General features: G+C 41.0%; 1 protein-coding gene across 2 annotated transcripts in view; it reads right to left on the reverse strand.

The window, feature by feature from the left end:
* MID2 (midline 2) overlaps positions 1-20,169 on the reverse strand; it is a 196,659-nt gene that overhangs the window by 35,070 nt on the left and 141,420 nt on the right. For both annotated transcript variants that reach the window (XM_090264667.1, XM_090264666.1), the window contains 2 exons: positions 4,373-4,480; positions 2,858-3,006 (listed from right to left, as the gene is read on the reverse strand). In XM_090264667.1, the coding sequence (XP_090120793.1) occupies positions 2,858-3,006; positions 4,373-4,480 (257 nt within the window). The remainder of the gene's footprint in view (positions 1-2,857; positions 3,007-4,372; positions 4,481-20,169) is intronic.

The following is a 20,169-nucleotide window of genomic DNA, read 5'->3' on the forward strand; positions in this document are numbered from 1 at the left end:
AGCCATTGTGGAAAGCAGTATGGAGTTTCCTCAAAAAATTAGAAGTGGAACTGCCTTATAACCCAATAGTTCCACTTCTGGGAATATATCTGAAGAAACCTGAAGCATTAATTCAAAAGAATATATGCATTCCTATTTTCATTGCAGTGTTATTTACAACAGCCAATTTGAAAGCAGCCCAAGTATCCATCAATGGATGAGTGAATAAAAAGCTTTGGTACATTTACACAATGGAATACTACTGGGTTGTAAAAGAGAAGGAAACTTTACCCTTTGGGACAGCATGGGTGGACGTGGAGAGCATTATGCTAAGTGGACTAAGCCAGTCAGAGAGAAGCAAGTACCATATAATTTCATTCATATGTGGAATATAATGAATAAAATAAACTAACAATCAAAATAGAAACAGAGGCATAGAGAGAGAGAGCAAACTGACAGCTGTCAGAGGAGAGGAGGGTTGTGGGACTGGGTGAAAAGGTTAAGGGATTAAGCAAAAAATAAAAAAATAAAGAGACATAGATGTAGACAATAGCATGGTAATTACCAGAGGGGAAGGAGGGAAGAATGAGGGAAGAAAGAGGTAACGGAGAATATAAGGGAAAAAAATGGTGATGGAAGGAGACTTAACTTTACGTGGTTAACACACCCTACAATATACAGTTGATGTATCATAGAATTGTACACCTGAAACCTATATAAATTTTATTAATCAATGTCATCCTAATAAATTCAATAAAATTTTAAATTAAAAATAAAATAAAATTGAAAAATAGTAGTATAAGAATGTTATTTAGAAACATAAAGGTTATGTCAATAGAAACACCTAATACAGCTAAAATTGCTTGGCTTCATTGCAAATGTGCACACTATGGCACTAGACTTCCTAGGTTTGAATCCTGCTTCTACTCTTTATTAGTTGGGTGACCTTAGGCAAGTCATGCAACCTCTCTGAGGCTCTTTCTCTCTCTTTTTTTTTTTTAGATTTATTTATTTTTTAGAGAGGGGTAGGGAGGGAGAAAGGGAGGGATACATCAATCGGTTGCTTCTCTCACACCCTGAACTGGGGACCTGGCCCACAGCCCAGGCATGTGCCCTGATTGATAACTGAATCGGCAACCTTTCAGTTCACAGGTGGGGACTCAATCCACTGAGCCACACCAGCAAGGGCTCATTCTTTCATTTGTAAAATGGGGATAATAACAGTGTCTATTTCATAATGTTTTTTGAGGATTGAGTTAATACTTCTAAAGGCTTAGAATAATGCCCAGCAACAAGTAAATACTCAATAGTATTATTGCTGGAGAGCAGAAATTGGGGTGGGAAGGAGACAGTTATTTCTTGCAATATGATTATTAGTAATACTTGACTTTTTAACTATACAAGTAGTGCTTTTGTATAAATAACTTTTAAATGTTTAAGAATAAATTAGAAGTGAGGAAGTGGAAACTTTCAAGAAGTTTGCTGTGAAGCAAAGGGGAGGGATAGGGAAATAGCTACATGGATTAGGAGGTAGAGGAAAATTGTGGGTAATATTATTTCTTTTTGATATGAGAGACATGAATGAGTTTAAATGTAGATGTGAGGTCACCTAGAGTGGGGAAGGAAATGAAGTTATGGAAAAGAAGAAGGCATGTAAACAAAGCACAAATGAAGGAAAATCTCCTCCATTATAACCAGAAGGAAAATGAAATGATGGATGTGGTTGTAGGTATGCCCAGCAGTTTGTATGAGAAGTTGAGGAATTTATCATTTCATACCTACTAATCTCTGTTTAAAGTAGGAGGTAAAACCATTTGCTGAGCATGAGCCGGATGGTGGCAGGATTGCAATTTTGAGATGAATATAGAAAATTTGAAGGCCATTATGGAAACAAGGGAAAAAGAAAGCTGATCAAAGCTACACAGAAGGATTTCAGGTCAGTCCTGAGAGCCCAGGTGAGACTAGAGGCCATGAATTTGTGGTGTGGTAGTATCAATCTCTTTGGTTATGTGATCTTCTCCAACAGGATTCTGCAACTCAAATATAGGCATGAAAAAGATGAGAATAGCTGGTTGGGCTATTATCAGGTTGGTGTGATAAAAAAAGACAGTGGGGTGAGAGAACTGGGGGTATTGAAGTGAGTGGCTGAAGTGAGAAATCACAGACCCTAAGTAGGCCAAAGAAGCAGTGAAAAAAGTCATGAAAATAGTCAGTAGCTGGTCGGTAGGAGTCAGAATTTAGAGGTCCCAATGAAGCTGAAGAATAGATGTACTGAAAGAAAAAAAGACAACTTAATTACAGAGGTTGTAGTTTGAAAGTGGAATGTTTTAATTTATGACTTGTGTAATTATGAGTGATAGTGAGGTTTAGCATGTGGGCCATGGAAGTGGGTGGATGAAGTGGAGCAGAAGTGAGGGTCACTAGAGGAGGACATGGCAAGGATCCAGGGAACTAGATGGCTAGATTATTAGATGGGTCAGCCATGTGGATACTGCTAACATCACCAAGAATGATTGCAAACACAGTAGAAAAGAATACTGTGAACCTGGAGCCCAAGTCTTCAGAGAATTATAGGGACATATAAGGAAGTCAAATCTGGCTGAATGGGCCCCTGTAGCCCCTTGAAACCTTGGTGAATATACTGAACAATGTTTCACTTTAGACTTCAGATTCTTCGTAAATGAAGAACTATTAGGCTGCAAAGACAGAGAAGGGTGCCAGAAATCCACAGGATGAACAATCACTGAAGCTTAATAACTAACTAGCTCATAAACTCTTCAAGTGGCAGTTGCTAAATACATGCCTGAACAGAATTATGTGATTTTAAGCTGGCCCCTTTTCATAAGAGCAGGCATGTCAAAAAATATAAGGAGCTCACCTCTCAGCAATATTTTTTGCAGACTGGAGAAATCGTGCTTGGTCATTTTCTTTCAAGATATGCTCAGCTTGGTTGATGAGGACTGTTGACCGTTCAAGACACTGGCGGCAATTAGCAACCTGCTGTGCCAATTTTCTCAGTTTTATAACCTTAAAGGAATTAGGAACAGAAAAATAAAACATCTAGTGCTTAATTAGAAATGATAAAACAACATGAAGGAGATCTGCTGCAGTGATTCTAAAAATAAGGCCTATTAATATTAATATACAAGATCCCTATACTAACCACTCACCTCCTAACTCTACCCTAAATGTCTGTAATGCTGACCTCTCCTCCCACCTACAGCCCGCTTATTTACCCTACAAGACAGTCATATACTTTAGGTTGTCTATCTCCTCTTTTTATTGATAATATTAATTTTTCTGGTCATAAAAGCAATACATGCTCACAAAGAAAATGTAGAATGTAAAAAGTATAAAAAACCCTATCACCAAGGGATCACCATTGTTTACATTTTATTGTCAACATGTTTTCACATACATGTTTAATAAAAAGTATCTCCTCTTTTTTTAATGAAGGCCTACATTTCTACGTATATATTTCTCTAAGCATCTTTACAAATACCTATGTGTTCACAGATCTGTGCTCTTGAGAACTTCAGTTTCTATGTTAGTTAGAACCACCCAGCATGGCATAAAATATTGGTCATCACTCTGGGCTCTCATAACTTCTCACATTGTACACACAGCATGAGTTTATAATCACTGCACTGACCAGCAGACCAACAAGCCTAAAACCATATAGATGCATGGAGGCTCATGCCTGACTTTCTTGATCATGATTCTTCAGTTCCCAAGCCAAAAGCCTGGAAATCTTTTCTCTCTCCTTCATCTTTTCTATCTAATCAATCAATGCTTGCCATCCTTTCCTTTCAAGAGATGCCTGTTACATTCTTCTCTTTCATTTGTGCTGCCACTTTACTGATTTAGGTCTTTACCAACTCATTCCAACAATCATTCCATAAGTGCCCTAACTTGCTTCTCTGACTTCAGTATCATCCTGTTCTGATATACCCTGCACACCTCTGCCATATCAATCAGTGTTCTCTCTTCCTGAGACACTTGAATAATTTATCAATGCCTTTCAGATTAAACCTAAACTATTTATGGCATTCACGGTCCTTCCATAATTCTAGCCTACATTTTTACCACTAAATTTTTTTCTTTTTGTATTGACTTATGCATACAGTAAAGAACCCAAATCTAAAGTATGCAATTCGGTGATTTTTTGCATACATCCACACATCCATGTTATCACTAACCAGGTCAAGATATAGAATGTTTCCAACACCCCAGAACTGCCAGCATTTTTAGGTGATTTATAGCACTAAGCCAGACATTGCTTCTTTGTCTCCTTCCCTAAAACCTCATTTCTTCAGACTGGAATCTTCAGGATGAAACCTTGATGTTTGTGAAGTCAGCTCTGCCTTGGCCTCACTGAAGCATTATGCTTTACCTTTGTCTCTTTGATTTTGACAGCAATCATTTGCTTCCTCTGCTGGATGATCTCTACCAACTCGTCACATTCTTCCATAAGTTTTGCCTCATGCATAGCAGTATTCACCTGCCAAGAAAGTCCAGAATGTTACACAGTGATTGCTGCCTTTGTCCCCTGCTAGCTTTCTGAAAGGTTCGGACTGACAGCTAAGCATGCACAACTTCTTCCATACCTCCCTCATAAGATCCACTCCTAGAAGAAGGGTAGAGATGATATTAATGATGCAAGAGCATTGAAGCACCACAGAAAGGAAACTCTGGCCTCTGGTAGATCATGGTGGTTAATGGAAGGCTGGGCAGAAGAACAGATGAGATGGGGGCATGTTATTCCCACTGTGCAATTCCCTTCACTCCAGCACCCTGTCCTGCTGTTCTTGTAGAAAGAGGGTAAGGAGATTTAAGTATGTCAGGGAGAGTATGCCTCTTCACAGGCTCTATAATATTAAGATAACACTACAACAATATATTTATACCATCCTAACAAACATGTTTTCAGTTTTCCTTATTCCCTTCTAATTTTAAAACCTATGAATGTGCAGCTATATCTTCACATTGAATACATGCATGTATAGGTATGTTTTCACACAGTTGTCATCATGTCTTAGTAGATATTTCTCATCTTGGGCTGTCCAGTATCTGAATAGCTTTCCAATTTTTGGACACTTGTTACATTAAAGTATCTCCATTTCAAAATCAGGGTGCAATTGGGGAAAAAACCCACCATTGTTTATTGTCTTTCTGTGTACTTATTTTCCTCATTTCCATCTTCACTATTCTTGACATCAGATGATATGGAGCTCTCAGTAGGGTTAAATGAAAGCAGAGGATCTTTGTGCTGCCCAAGTGTAAAGGGAAAGGAAGGAGAAATCAACTTACATCTTTTAAGCACTTAATGTGCCAACTGCTTTATAGATCAATTATTTCATGTAGTTATCATAACCATTTTACAATATAGAGCTATTTCTATTCTCGTTTCGCAGATGGGGAAACTGAGGCTCGGAGAATTTTAGTGAATTGCTTAATATCACAAAGCTAGCAAGTGGTAACACCAGAATTCTAACTGAGTTCTGTCAAGTGAAACCCCAGGGCCGGCTGGGTAGGCTGACAACGCTCAGTTCCATTTCAGCCATACACAGAGCAGTTATGCAGGGAAGCACAACCATTCCAAGAGTCTATTTAAGGATCTCTTGAGCAGAGCGCTAGAAGGCTGAGGAACAGACTATGGGTTACTTGAGAGCATCAAATCTCAAGGGGCTAGATGTGCTTCATTAGCAAGGTAGGGCTGCATTTCCAATTACTAGCTCTCTTCAGAGGGTTCCTTTATATATTCTAAGCCCAGAAAAATACCTATGACTGGGCCCTGCTGCCTCCTGTGTCATCCTCTGACATTCCTGTTGGCCAATTTTCTGTCTCTTTCTTAAGCGAAATAAAAATGCTTGTTGAATTTCAACCTTATTTTGTTTTATTTCCATTTTCTAGGGAGAACGCTACAGTGAGAGCTTCCATTTATTCTGAATGAACAGTCGTACTGTGTTCATTCTAATTTTTCTCTGACTCCTTACCCTTTCCCTAAATTAGATCTACCTTTTCAAGGAAATAATCTCACCCTCTCAAGGAACATCTACTCATGTGAGAACAAGAGATTCCTCTAGTACTCCTTGGATCTGTAGAGTATCTGGAGACTTAGACCATTCTTATTTATAGTTTGTTTTTTAGGCTGCTGATGGTGTAGTATAAAATGGTTTACTGTCTTGTTTCTTATAATTTAGCCCTTGGACTAACCTTTATATAATACTCTATATGCCAGGTACATGTACAGTCAGCCCTCCATATCCACAGGTCCTGTATCCTTGAATTCAACTAACCACGAATTGAAAATATTAGAAAAAAATGTTATGCTGTTGCTGATGTGTACAGTGTAGTTAGGCCTATGAAGGTGCCGTCTGTACTGAACATGTACAGACTGTTTTCTTGTCATCATTCCCTAACCAATACAGTATAATACCTATTGACATAGTGCTTACATTGTATTTGGTATTATAAGTAATTGAAAAATGATTTAAAGTATAGGAGAGGATGTGTGTAGGTTATATAAAAATACAATGCCATTTTATATGAATCTTGAGTATCCAGATTTTGGTATCTGCAAGGGGTCCTGAAACTAATCCCCCAGAGATACAACTGTATTATTTCTCTTGATCACCAAAACAACTCAATGAAACAGGTATCATTAGTCTCATTTTACAGATGAGGAAACCTGGTCACAGATATACTAAGTGACTTGATCAAGGCCACACTCCTAGTAAGTGGCAGAGATGGAATCTGGGCCCAGGGAGCCTGGGCCTTTAACTATCACACTATACTTCCTCCTGAGTGGAGTGTAACAAAATTCCTGTATTCAGTTTTTGATAATTGTTACCTCTTTTGCACTATCCATCTTTGTTTTGTCATTCCATTCTTTTTAGTCATTTTAGACTACTTGCTATTCCCCTAGACTTCTTGCACCTCCATGTCCTGTGCCTTTGCTGGAGACCCGCCTTTCAATTAAGTCATTTCTCTCTTTGTTTATTGAACAAACTCCTACTTAACTTTCCAGGTCCTGCTGAAATTTCACCACTTCTGTACTATTTCTTACCTGCTTTGAAAACAATTGGTCCCTTATCTATATTCCTATAATACTTTATATATAATTTAATTTTACCATTTACTACCTTATATCATAGATATTTATTAGTCTGTCTTTCCCACACAAACATGAGCTCTGGAGGTCAAAGGTTGTATCTCATTTGACTATATTTCAAGGATATGTTAGATGTTCAGTAAATATTTGTTGAATTGAGTTAAATTGGAAGGGGAAAGTATCTCACTGCTGGCTAGATATATCCATGTGGTTTCTCAAGTTACCCTAAATTCAGGTGTCCACATAAAATATGGTTGTGAAAATCAGTGGGGATTCTGTCTGCCAAGGACAGACAGGAGTCTGCTAGAGACACAGGTACTCTCCTAAAGGACCACCACATAAAATCTCATATACAGTCACTCACCCTGGGCTCCAGAAGAGGGAGGGCAGAGTGGACTAAAGTCATGTGAGGAGAAACGGGTTTGTGGCTTTGGGGAGAGAGCCGACCAGACAGCTGCTGGGTCTCGGTGCTGAGTCACATTCCTATCCAGCAGATGCCATTTTTCTTGAGTGGAGCACTCTCCTTCTTAGGGCATCCACCTGGTGAAATGCAATAGCCCCACACTCTGGATGCCTTGTCCCTCCAACCTGCAGTATGCATGCCTGGTTGAGGAGTCAGCTGCCTTGGTCAGGGTGCAGAGGACCGGCCAGGTTCAGAGTCATCAGTGACTGAGTGGTGTGGCTTAGGGGCGAGGCCACTTCCACTCCCCTTTTCCATGAGCATGTCTGGTGCCTCCCCTTTATGGGAGATAAGCTAGTCCCACCCTCCAGGCTCCAGATAACCCCATCCTCTGGACTCCTTGTGGCCCTTCCTTGCTGAGGTCTGGACAGAATCCAAATCAGACTAAATTGTGTGGCTATGGGGCAGGGGCCACTCTCCCACTGTCCCTCAAGCCTGAACAGGACCTCCCCCTCACCAGAGATCCACTAGCTCCACCCTCCTGACACTCAGTGGCCCCCTTCTTTTGCTCATATTGGGTTCCTGGTAGAATCTGGGACAGTCTAAGTTGTGTGGCTCTAAGACAGGGCCATTTTTCCCTCAAATGTCCAACCACTGCAGAGGCCTTCCTTTACATGGCCAAATATTGGTGTATTTGGGCTTGGTACACTCACCTGGCCCACCCTGATGACTCTGAGACTTTGCCCCACCACAAAAGTCTGAAGGCACCCAACAGGTGGCATCTAGACTTGATATGCTCTTCGATATTTGTTGAGTGGCCTCAGACCCAGCACTGGCACTGAGTTTGAACCTGTATGAATCTGGTGAACACCACTCACCCTTACTAGGTGATTCACTGAGAACCCACCTCATGCAACTTGAGTACTACCAGAGGCTGTTTCAGTGACTGAGCTTAACAAGCAGCAGACAGGTGAAGGCAGGTGGAGGTGGATCTCGGAGTGCCTTTGGACTTTTGCTGACTTTCCCCTGGGGCCAGTGCTGATAAAATCTGGCCTTAGTGCACAGCTTGATCCCTTCTGCACACACCTACACCCAGTAGAGGCAGCTAAAAACTGTGTATCACTTTGTAGCTCCAAACAGGTTGCCCAGGGCCAGTCACAGGAAGCATCTGACATTATTTTGCACCAGACTCCCTCCCAAAAGGCCCAAGAACAAACACAACCAGTAGTCAGTGCCAAATAACATCAGAGCAGAGCCAAATTAGTTTCACAACCGGTATATCCAAAGGAAGGTGTCTGAAGACACCAGATTTGATGAGGAGAATTATGTCTTGTGTGGTCAGGAACTACACAACAGCTTGAACACTGTGGTTGGGGTCAATCCTCACAGTCACTCAGCCTGAAGATCAACCCCCCACACAAATAGGGCAATAGTAATGAAGACTCAATTACACCATGAAGGTCCACACAAAAGATGTTCCTGGAGCACTCAGGTCAGGTGATCAAGGAGGGAGCAACACCGGATCCCATAGGACACACACTACATAAAGCCAACAGACTAGGACTAGCAGTCACAGTAGATGTACTTAATACATAAAAACAAACATAAAAAGGGAGCCAAAATAGGAAGACAAAGAAACCTGTCCCCCCACACAAACCCCAAAAAACCCGAGGACTTCCGGCCAGGATGGAGTCATAGACAGACATGCTGCGTCTCCCTCCACAACTAAGAAAGAATACAACTACCTCAAAACTAGAGACAACCAGAAGTTCCAGAAAATCAAACTGCATGGAAGTCCAGCAAACAAAGATATAAAGAAGAAATATTCATCCAGACAGGTAGGAGGGGTGGAGCCGGGGTGGAGAGGACGTGGTGTGCTGGTGGCAGCAGTGGCGGCAGTGGCAGGCTGGCAGAAAGTGCACTCACATATTTTAAAAAGTCAGGAGAGACACCTGGGGAGTGTTCCCAGCTCCTTCCCAGACCTTGCAGCCATGGTCCCAGCACTGGGGAAAATCAAGCCTCATTGCTTCTGCCTGTGCAGACCAGTTGGGGTTAAGGCGGAGGAAGAAACTGCTGGTCTCTCAGCAGAGTCTGCCTGTTTAAAGGGCCCCCACAGTCCTAGAATGTCTGCAGACCCACCCACTCTGGGAACGATGGCCAGGGCAACAGCTAGAAAGGCACCAGTCCCATACAGAAGTGGGAGAGGTGCTTGGAAAAGGGGCAAGTGCTGGGTAGGGGGCATTGTTCCCTTTCAGACCCCTCTCCCACATACAGTGCCACAAGGTGGTGAAACATGTTGCCCTGTAGCGACAAATCCCTAAGGCTCCGCCCCTTACAGTATAACAGGAGTGACAGCTCTACCTGGAACACGGAGGCAAACAAACACAGGAGCCTGTGAGAATGAGGAGACAGAGAAGTATAGCCCAAAAAGGGGAATGGATCAAGGTTCCAGTGGGAAAACTAAGCGACAAGGAGATAGCCAACCTAATAGATGAGGAGATAAACAACCTAACAGATGCAGAATTCAAAACACTGGTGATAAAGATGCTCACAGGCTTGACAGATATGCTTGAGTACGGCAAATGCATAAGAGAAGAAGCGAAGGCTATGCTAAGTGAAATGGAGGAAAATACACACAAAACCAATGGTGAAGAGAAGGAAACCAGGGTTCAAATCAATGATTTGGAACATAAGGAAGAAAAAAACAGTCAAGTAGAGCAGAATGAGGAAGAATTGAAAAAAATGAGGAAAACTTCTCAAATTTTGTGAAGGAGATGGACATACAGGTCTGGGAAGCATATGGGGTCCCCGGCAAGCTGGACCCAGAGGGGACCACACCAGGATGCGTCATGATTGAGATGCCAAAGGTGAAAGATAAAGAGAGAGTCCTGGGGGAAGCGAGAGAGAGGCAGAGAGTTGCCATATAGGGGGATGCCTATAGGACTATCAGCTGATTTCTCTGAGGACACTTTGCAGGCAGGAAGTGACTGACAAGCAGTATTCAATGTGATGAAAGGCAACCTGCAACCAGGATCACTCTATCCAGCAAGGCTATCATTTAGAATGGAAGGGCAGATGAAGTGCTTCCCAGAAAAGGTAAAGCTAAAGGAGTTCATCATCATCAAGCCATTATTATATGAAATGTCAAAGGGACTTACTTAAGAAAAAGAAGATCAAAACTATGAACACTAAAATGACAACAAACTCACAACTACCAACAACTGAATCTAAAAAGTAAAAAAAATCCAACTAAGCAAACCAGAATAGGAACAGAATCATAGGTATGGGGATCATTTGGAGGGTTATCAGCTGGAAGGGGGGGATGAGGGAGAAATGGGGAAATGGTGGAAGGATTAAGAAGCTTAATTGGTTGGTACAAAATAGACAGGGGGAAGTTAAGAATAATATAGGAAAGGGTGAAGCCAAAGAACTTCTATGCAAGACCCATTGACATGAATTAAGGGGGGTGGGTTTGCTGGAAGGAAACAGTGTACTGGGCAGAGGGGAGCAAAGGTGAAAAAACTGGAACTACTGTAACAACATAATAAATAAAATATACAAAAAAAAAAAAAAGAAAAAACCAGTAGAAATCTTGAAAAACCATCAAAAATGACAACAAAAACCCTAAATGAAATGGAGGCAAGCTATTTACCAGTACAAACTTCAAAAAATGGTTGCAAGGAAGCAGAAAGAACTTAGTAAGAAATTCAACACAGAAATAGCAGGCATAAAAAAGGACATAGAGAGGCAGGAAAATGGCAGCAGAGTAGCTACCAGCCCTATCTAGTTGCTTCCATCACAGACCAGACTTGGAGTAAAATCACAGAATGAAGAGTGAGTGAGAATGGCTGTGAGTGAGTGCAAACACAGGTGAGAACAAGGGGACTTCATAGAGTGGGCAAAAGTTGGCAGCCAGTGCTTTCTAAGTGGAACTACCAGGGCTGCCCAGACCAGTGCTTCCAGCTGCACCATGTGGGAGCAGCTGCGGAGTGGCTCATTAGCCATGAGCTATGGCAGTGGAGAGAGAAGGCCTGGGAGGTACAGGCCCTAGAAACTGCAGTGGAAGCAGGCCCGCTGTAGGCTAAAGATCTCTGAAGGGAGCAGGGTCAGCACTCCACCACCATCCAGCATTACTATATCACTGCAGGGCCCTTCCCAGTGCCATCTGGGGAGGATCCAGTGACTAATTTTGTATGAAACAGTCAGAGATGCAGGAAGACAGAGGCCAGTGCTGCCCATGAGAGACTGTGTGATTTGGGGGAAGGGGAGTGCACAGAGCACGGGGGGCACCCAGGGACCAGTTCTACATCTTGGAGGTCACACAGACACTTTTAGAATGAGAACCAAGGCAAGGCCTGAGACTCAGCAGAGACTCTGGGCTCACATACTTGTGTGTGGGCACAGTGGCTCTGCCGAACAAAAACTCAGAGGGCTAGAGTGTACCGCAGGACCAGTTGGAGGGACCTGACCCAGCATGGCTCAGAGCGGAGGGCTGTTATAAGAGGAGAGATCAGCAGAGCTGCCAGAAGAAAGCAGCAGCCTCAGGACTGGGAAGCAGGAGCTGAATGCCAGAGTTTTGAAGTATCCAGCTAGATCTCCTCACTGACAGGTGAGCCCACGCTCCACCTGTGGTATCCCAGGTTCAGGAGTATCCCACTAGGAACATTTCAACAGTGGAAAGAAGAAAAAGCTCTGAAAAGGCCCTTGTCCAGACAGCAGGAGCTACACAGTTTCTCAGGCCCTGATCTACTAAACCCAGTAGAGAAGAGAGAAGAGAGACAGGCACAACAAGGTGCAAACTTCTCCACTGATAGCTTTTTAGCATTCAACATTGGGCCTAAGTTTGGGCCTAATACATCACCAGGTTTTTTGTTTGTTTGTTTGTTTAAATACTTTATTTATTTGTTTATTTATTTATTTATTTTTAGGGAGAGAGAAAAGGAGAAAGAGAGGGAGAGAAACATCACTGTGTGGTTGCCTCTCACTCATGTCCCCAACTGGGGACCTGACGTGCAACCTAGTTATGTGCCCTTACTGGGAGTCGAACCAGTGGCACTTGGTTTGCAGACCAACTTCAATCCACTGAGCCACACCAGCCAGGGTTTAAAAATTGCAAATCACCAGATTTTATATTATAGTTTATTTCAAACCTCACATATTGCTCTTCCCTTCTCTAACTCCATTTTACTTTCTTCCTTTCTCGTACCATAGACTTAAATTCTATTTTCTCTCTCACTCTGACTTGTTTCCATTCTGCATTCCTGCTATTTCTCCTCCCTCCAGCCTCTCAGAACCATTGGTGATTGTCATTAGCCATTTCACGCTCTTTTTCCTATTCTCCTGGCTGCTGTGGCTATGTGGATTGAGCGTCAGCCTGCGAACCAAGTGTCGCTGGTTTGATTCCCAGTCAGGGCAAATGACTAGGTTGCACGTCAGGTCCCCAGCTGGGGGCGTGAGTGAGAGGCAACCACACAGTGATGTTTCTCTCCCTCTCTTTCTCCTTTCCCCTCTCTCTAAAAATAAATAAACAAACAAACAAATAAATTATATTTTAAAATACCCTTATTCTCTCTCCACCTTTATTAATCTTTGCTCAGTAGATGCAGATGATTGTTGATACATTTCTTCAAACTCATATCTAGATAGCCACTATTTTTGCATTTCAAATCTCAAATTTTATCATTTCCCTCTCCTACTCCATCTTGCCTTCCTCCTGCCTTTTCTTTTCTTTTTTTTTTTTTTAATGTAAAATATTCTCTGTATTAGCCTGGTTTTCATTCCCCACTTTCAGTATTCCTTCTCCCTCTATCCTCTCCTCCCTCTTATCCCCAACCCATCTATATAAATCTTATCTCATTTGTTGTTGAAAATGATGGGCTGGATCCTCTTCTCCAATTAGGTCCCTATTAATTGTTACATATATAATTTTAAGACTGTTATTTTTCTCTTCTTTTTCTCCCACTGGATATTTTGTGTGTGTGTGTGTGTGTGTGTGTTTAATTTCAGTTTAAAGCTAATATTATATGCTTTCTTTCTCTTACTCAATTCCATCCTCCCTCTGCCTTTTGTTACTTATGATGTAAAACTTTACTTTCTTTTTTTCTTTGCTGACTCTCTATCCACTACTCTTATTATTTATTCCTCTACCCCCTACAATCACAAAAGCACTCTTCTCTCAGTTAGTTATCTCATATTTGTTTTTTTTTTCTTATAATAGTCTTAAGTTCTTTACACCTTCATTAATATTGGCTTACTTGAAGCTGATAGGGTGATTGTGGGTGGGGGTTATTTTTGTGGGTGTGAGTTTGTCCCCTGGTCTGTTTGGTTTTGTACTGGCAGAATCTGTACAACAGTATACAAGATGTGGTGGGTAGAGTGAATCTCAGTCAGCCAGCCAGAGGGAAGGACCCACCAAAGAACAACCCAACAACAACCAAAATACAATTATAATGAGGAGCCCACATAAACAGCATAAAGGGCAACCTAAGAGCATCAAGCTCAGGAACTCAAAGGGACTACACCACTGAGTCTCACAGGAATCCTAACAGAAGGTCACACCATGAATACAGGGAGGCAAAGCAGAACAACCTAATACAAAGAAACAAACAAGAAGAGTTAACAAAAATGGGGAGACCAAGAAATAACTACCATTTGAAAGGAAAGAATGAATCCCCAGAAAGACTGTTAAACAAAATTGGGGTAAGCAAACTATCAGACCTTGAGTTCAAAATAATGGTTATAAAGAAACTCAATGAGCTCAGTGAGAACTACAAAGAGCTCCAGGGAAGCTACAAGGAACTTATTGCAAACTACAGCAGCATGAAAAAGGACACAGAAAATATCAAGAAGAGACAGGAGGAAATGAATAATACAATTGCTGATATGAAGAACACAGTAGAAGGAATTAAAAGCATGCTAGATGAAGCAGAGGTTTGAATGAGTAAGCTAGAGAACAAGGTAGAAAAAATTCCCATACAGAGCAACAACAACAACAAAAAAAATGCCCAAAAAGAAAGAAGAGGGGTTGAAGGAAATGTAGGACAACATGAAATGTAAGATTTCCATATAATAGGGATATCAGAAGGAATAGAAGAGGAGCAAGGGACAGAAAACCCGTTTGAAAAAGTAATGACAGAAAACTTCCCTAACAGAATGAAAGAAAATGTTATGTAAGTCCAAGAAGCATAGAGGGTTCCAATCAAGATGAACCCCAAAAGTCCCACTCCAAGACACATCACAATTAAAATGGCAAAATTGAAAGACAAAGAGAGAATCTTAAAGGCAGCAAGGGAGAAGCAGCTAATAATATACAAGGGTACTCCGACAAGGCTCTCAACTGATTTTGCAACAGAAACACTACAAAGCAGAAGGGAATGGCAAAATATATTCCAAGCAATGAAAAGCAAAGGCCTACAACAAAAACGACTCTACCCAGCAAGGCTGTCATTCAAAATGGTGGACAAAAAAAGGAGTTTCCCAGACAAAATAAGGTTAAAAGAATACATCTCCACCAAACCAGCATTGCAAGACATGCTAAAGGGACTGCTTTAAGAAGATGAAGAAAGATCAGGGGGGTAATACAGGTACAAAAGGAAAAATAGCATTGAATAAGTACCTAACAAAAATAATCTTAAATGTGAATGAACTAAATGCACCAATCAAAAAGACATAGGGTAGCTGAATGGATAAGAAAACATGAGTCACATATAGTCTGTCTACAAGAGACCCACTACAGAACAAAAGATTGACACAGACTGAAAGTGAAGGGGTAGAAAAAATAAACCAAGAAAATGAACATTAAAAAAAAGCCAGGGTAGCCATACAAATATCAGAGAAAATAGACTTCAAAACAAAGGCCATAAAAAGAGACAGAGAAGGATACTTCATAATACTTAAGGGAAGCATCCACCAAGAAAATGTGACCATTGTAAACATATATGCACCAAATATAGGAGCACCCAAATTTATAAGAAATATCTTAGAGGACTTCAAGAAGGATATCAACAGCAACACACCCATAGGAGGGGGCTTTCACACCCTATTGTCAAGAATGGACAGATCTTCCAAACAAAGAATCAAGAAGGATGTCGTAGCACTGAAATGACATTCTAAATCAAATGGACTTAATTGATACATACAGAATCTTTCACCCAAAGAAGCAAAATATACATTCTCTTCAAATACACACGGAACAGTCTCAAAAATAGGCCACATGGTAAGACACAAAGCAAGCCTCAACAAGTTCAAGAAAATTGAAATCATATCTAGCATTCTCTGGGATCATAATGGCTTGAAAATAGAAACCAACCTCAAGGATAAAAAACAAAAACATTCAAATTTATGGAGACTAAATAACATACTATTAATGAAGTGGTTAATAATGAGATAAAGGAAGTAATAAAACTTTCTGGAAATGAATGAAAATGGACACACAACAGCCAAAAACCAGTGGAACACAGCAAAGGCAGTCCTGAGATGGAGGTTCATAGCAATATCAGCCTACTTAACAAGGAGAGAAAAATCTCAAATAAACAACCTAACCCTACATCTATGAGAATTAGAGGAACAACAACAAACAAAGCCCAGAGTGAAGAGAAGGAAGAAAATAACCAAGATCAGAGCAGAATTAAATGACATGGAGACTAAAAGAACAATTCAAAGGATCAAAAATTCCAGGACTACTTCTTTAAAAAGATAAACAAAACTGACAAGCCTTTAACTAGGCTAAAAAGAAAAAAACAGAGAGGACCCAAATAAATAAAATCAGAAACTAAAGAAGAGAAATCGCAACTGATACCACAAAAATACAAAGGATTGTATGAAATTTCCAGGAACAACTATATTCCTAGAAATTTGACAACCTGGGTGAAATGGACAAATTTATAAAAACACAAAATCTTCCAAGATGAATCAATAAGCAGAAAGCCTGACTAGAACAATAACAGCTAGTGAAATTGAAGCAGTAATCAAAAAAACTGTAGCACAAAAAGCCCATGAGCAGAAGGCCTCACAGGTGAATTTTACAAAACAATTAAAGAAAACCTAACTCCTGTCCTTCTCAAACTACTCCAAAGAATTCAAAAAGTGAGAAGACTCCCAAACTCCTATGAGGCCGGTATTATCCTAATTCCAAAATCAGGTAAACACACAACAAAGAAAGAAAACTACAGGCCAATATCACTGATGAACATCGATGCTAAAATCATTAACAAAATATTGGCAAACTGGAATCAGCTAAACATTAAAAAGATCATACACCATGAACAAGTGAGATTCAGCCCAGACATGCAAGGATGGAACCATATTTTCAAACCAATAAACGTAATTAACCACATAAACAAATGAAATACAAAAGTCACATGATCGGAATTCTAGACAATATGGATGCATAGATGGACACGCTGCGTTTCCCTCCACAGCTAGGAGGGAATACGGCTACCTCAGGACTGGGGACAACCAGAAGTTCCAGAGGATCAAGCTGCATGGAAGTCCAGCAAGTAAAGATGTGGGGAAGAAACGCTCATTCAGACAGGTGGTAGGGGCAGAGCCACGGCGGAGAGGATGTGGTGTGGTGGCGGTAGCAGCAGCGTCAGCGGCAGGCTGGCAGAAAGCGCAGTCTCACATTTTGAGAAGTCGGCGGAGGAGGATACCTAGGGAGCGTTCCCAGCTCCTCACTGGACCTCGCAGCTCAAGGTCCCAGCACCAGGGAAGGTTGGGCCTCATTGCTTCTGACTGTGCAGACCAGTGTGGTTGGGGTGGAGGCAGAAACCGCTGGTCTCAGCAGAGTCCACTTGTTTAAAGGGCCCCCACGATCATGGAACATCTGCAGACCCACGCACTCTGAAGGTGGTGGCCAGGGCAGCAGCTAGAGGGGCACCAGTCTGGTGCGGAAGTGGGAGGGGTGCCTGGAAAAGAGGCAAGTGCTGGGCAGGTGGCATTGTTCTCTCTCGAACCCCTCCTCACATACAGCACCACAATGTGGTAAAACAGGTCACCCTGTACTGACGAATACCTAAGGCTCAGCTCCTTACAATGTAATAGGAGGTGACAGCTCTACCTGGGACACGGAGGCAAACAAACACAGAAGCCTGTCAGAATGAGGAGACAGAGAAGTATGGTCCAAAAGGGGGAATAGATCAAGGTTCCAGTGGGAGAACTAAGTGACAAGGAGATAGCCAACCTAACAGATGAGGAGATAGACAACCTAACAGATGCAGAATTCAAAACATTGGTGATAAAGATGCTCACAGGCTCCCAAATTTTGTGAAGGAGATGGACATACAGGTCCTGGAAGCAAGGAGGGTCCCAGGTGAGCTGGACCCAGAGGGGACCACACCAGGACGTATCATGATTGAGATGCCAAAGGTGAAAGATAGAGAGTCCTGGGGGCAGCAAGAGAAAGGCATAGAGTTGCCTTCAGGGAGATGTCTATAGGACTATCAGCTGATTTCTCAGAGGACACTTTGCAGGCAGGAAGGGACTGACAAGCAGTATTCAATGTGATGAAGGCAACATGCAACCAAGACTACTCTATCCAGCAAGGCTCTCATTTGGAATGTAAGGGCAGATGATGTGCTTCCCAGAAAAGGTAAAGCTAAAGGAGTTCATCATCACCAAGCCATTATTATATGAAATGTCAAAGGGACTTACTTAAGAAAAAGAAAATCAAAACTATGACCACTAAAATGACAACAAACTCACAACTATCAACAACTCAATCTAAAAAATAAAAACAAAATTGAACTAAGCAAACTAGAATAGGAACAAAATCATAGGTATGGGGATCATTTGGAGGATTATAAACTGGGAGTGGGGAGGGGGAGAAATGGGGAAATGGTGCAGGGACTAAGAAGCATAATCAGTTGGTACAAAATAGACAAGGGGAAGTTAAGAATAGTATAGGAAAGGGTGAAGCCAAAGAACTTATATGCACGAGCCATGGACATGAACTAAGGGGGGTGGGATTGCTGGAGGGAAGAAGGGTACTGGGCAGAGGGCAGCAAGGGGAAAAATTGGAACTACTGTAACAACATAATCAATAAAATAGACTTTAAAAAGTCACATGGTCATATCAATAGATGCTGAAAAAGCACTTGATAAAGCACAGCACCCATTCATGATAAAAACCCTCAACAAAGTGGTAATAGAGGGAACATACCTTAACATAATGGAGTCCATATATGAGAAACCTATAGGCAGCATCATACTCAATAGGCAAAACCTAAAAGCTATCTGCTTAAGATGAGGAACAAGACAAGGGTGTCCACTTTCTCCACTTTTATTAAACATAGTATTGCAAGCTCTAGCCACAGTGGTCAGAGAGGAAAAAGAAATAAAAGGCTTCCAAATTGGAAAGGAGGAAACAAAACTGTTATTATTTGCAGATGACACGATAGTGTATATAAAAAACCCTATCAGCTCCACCAAAAAACAACTCGACCTAATAAGTGAATTTGGCAAAATAGCAGGATTCAAAGTCAATATTCAGAAATTGATGTCATTTTTGTATACCAGCAATGAAATATCAGAAACAGAAACTAGAATAAAAATCTCATTTACTATAGCAACACGAAAAATAAAGCATCTAGGAATAAACTTAAACAAGGAGGTAAAAGACCTGTACTCAGAACACTAAAGAACACTCAATAAAGAAATTAAGTAAGATACAAATAAATGGAAGTATATACCCTGTTCATGGATTGGAAGAATTCACATCATTAAAATGTCCATACTACCCAAAGCAATCTATAGGTTCAATGCAACCCCTATTAAAATACCAATGACATATTTCACAGACTTAGAACAAATATTTCAAAAATTTGTATGTAACCAAAAACAACCCCAAGTAGCGTCAGCAATCTTGAGAAAGAAGAACAAAGCCAGAGGAATCACAATACTACATATCAAAGTATATTACAATACCACTGCAATAAAAACAGTCTGGCACTGGCATAAAAAAAACAGACATATAAATCAATGGAACAGAAGAGATAGCCTGGAAATAAACTCAGGTCTCTATGGTCAATTAATATTTGACGAAGGGGGCAGGAACATAAAATATCATAAAAATAGCCTCTTCAACAAATTGTTGAGAAAACTGGGCTAGCACGTGCAGAAAAATCAAACTAGATCACCAACTTACATCATACACCAGAATAAAATGGATAAAAGACTTAAACATAAGCCATGACACCATGAAAATCTTAGAGGAAAACATAGGACGTAAAATTTCAGATATCCCACAGACCAATATTTTTGCAGATACATCCTCTAGGGCAAGGTAAATAAAGGAAAGAATAAACAAATGGGACTACACGAAATTAAAAAGCTTTGACATGGCTAAAGAAAACATCATCAAAATGAAAAGGGAACCAACCATATGGGAAAATATATCTGCCAATAATACCTCAGACAAGGGTTTGATTTCTAAAATATATAAAGAACTCATGCAACACAGCTCCAGGAAGACAAACAATCGAGTTAAAAAATGGGCAAAGGATATCAACAGACACTTCTCAAAGGAGGATATTCAGAGGGCCCATAGACATATGAAAGGATTCTCAGCATCTCAACATCAGAGAGATGCAAATTAAAACACAATGAGATACCACCTCACACCAGTCAGAATGGCCATCATTAACAAATCAAGAAATAACAAGTGCTGGCAAGAATGTGG

The sequence above is a fragment of the Furipterus horrens genome, unplaced genomic scaffold (genome assembly GCF_987537825.1).
Source record: "Furipterus horrens unplaced genomic scaffold, mFurHor1.1.pri manual_scaffold_17, whole genome shotgun sequence".
Taxonomy (NCBI): Eukaryota; Metazoa; Chordata; class Mammalia; order Chiroptera; family Furipteridae; genus Furipterus; species Furipterus horrens.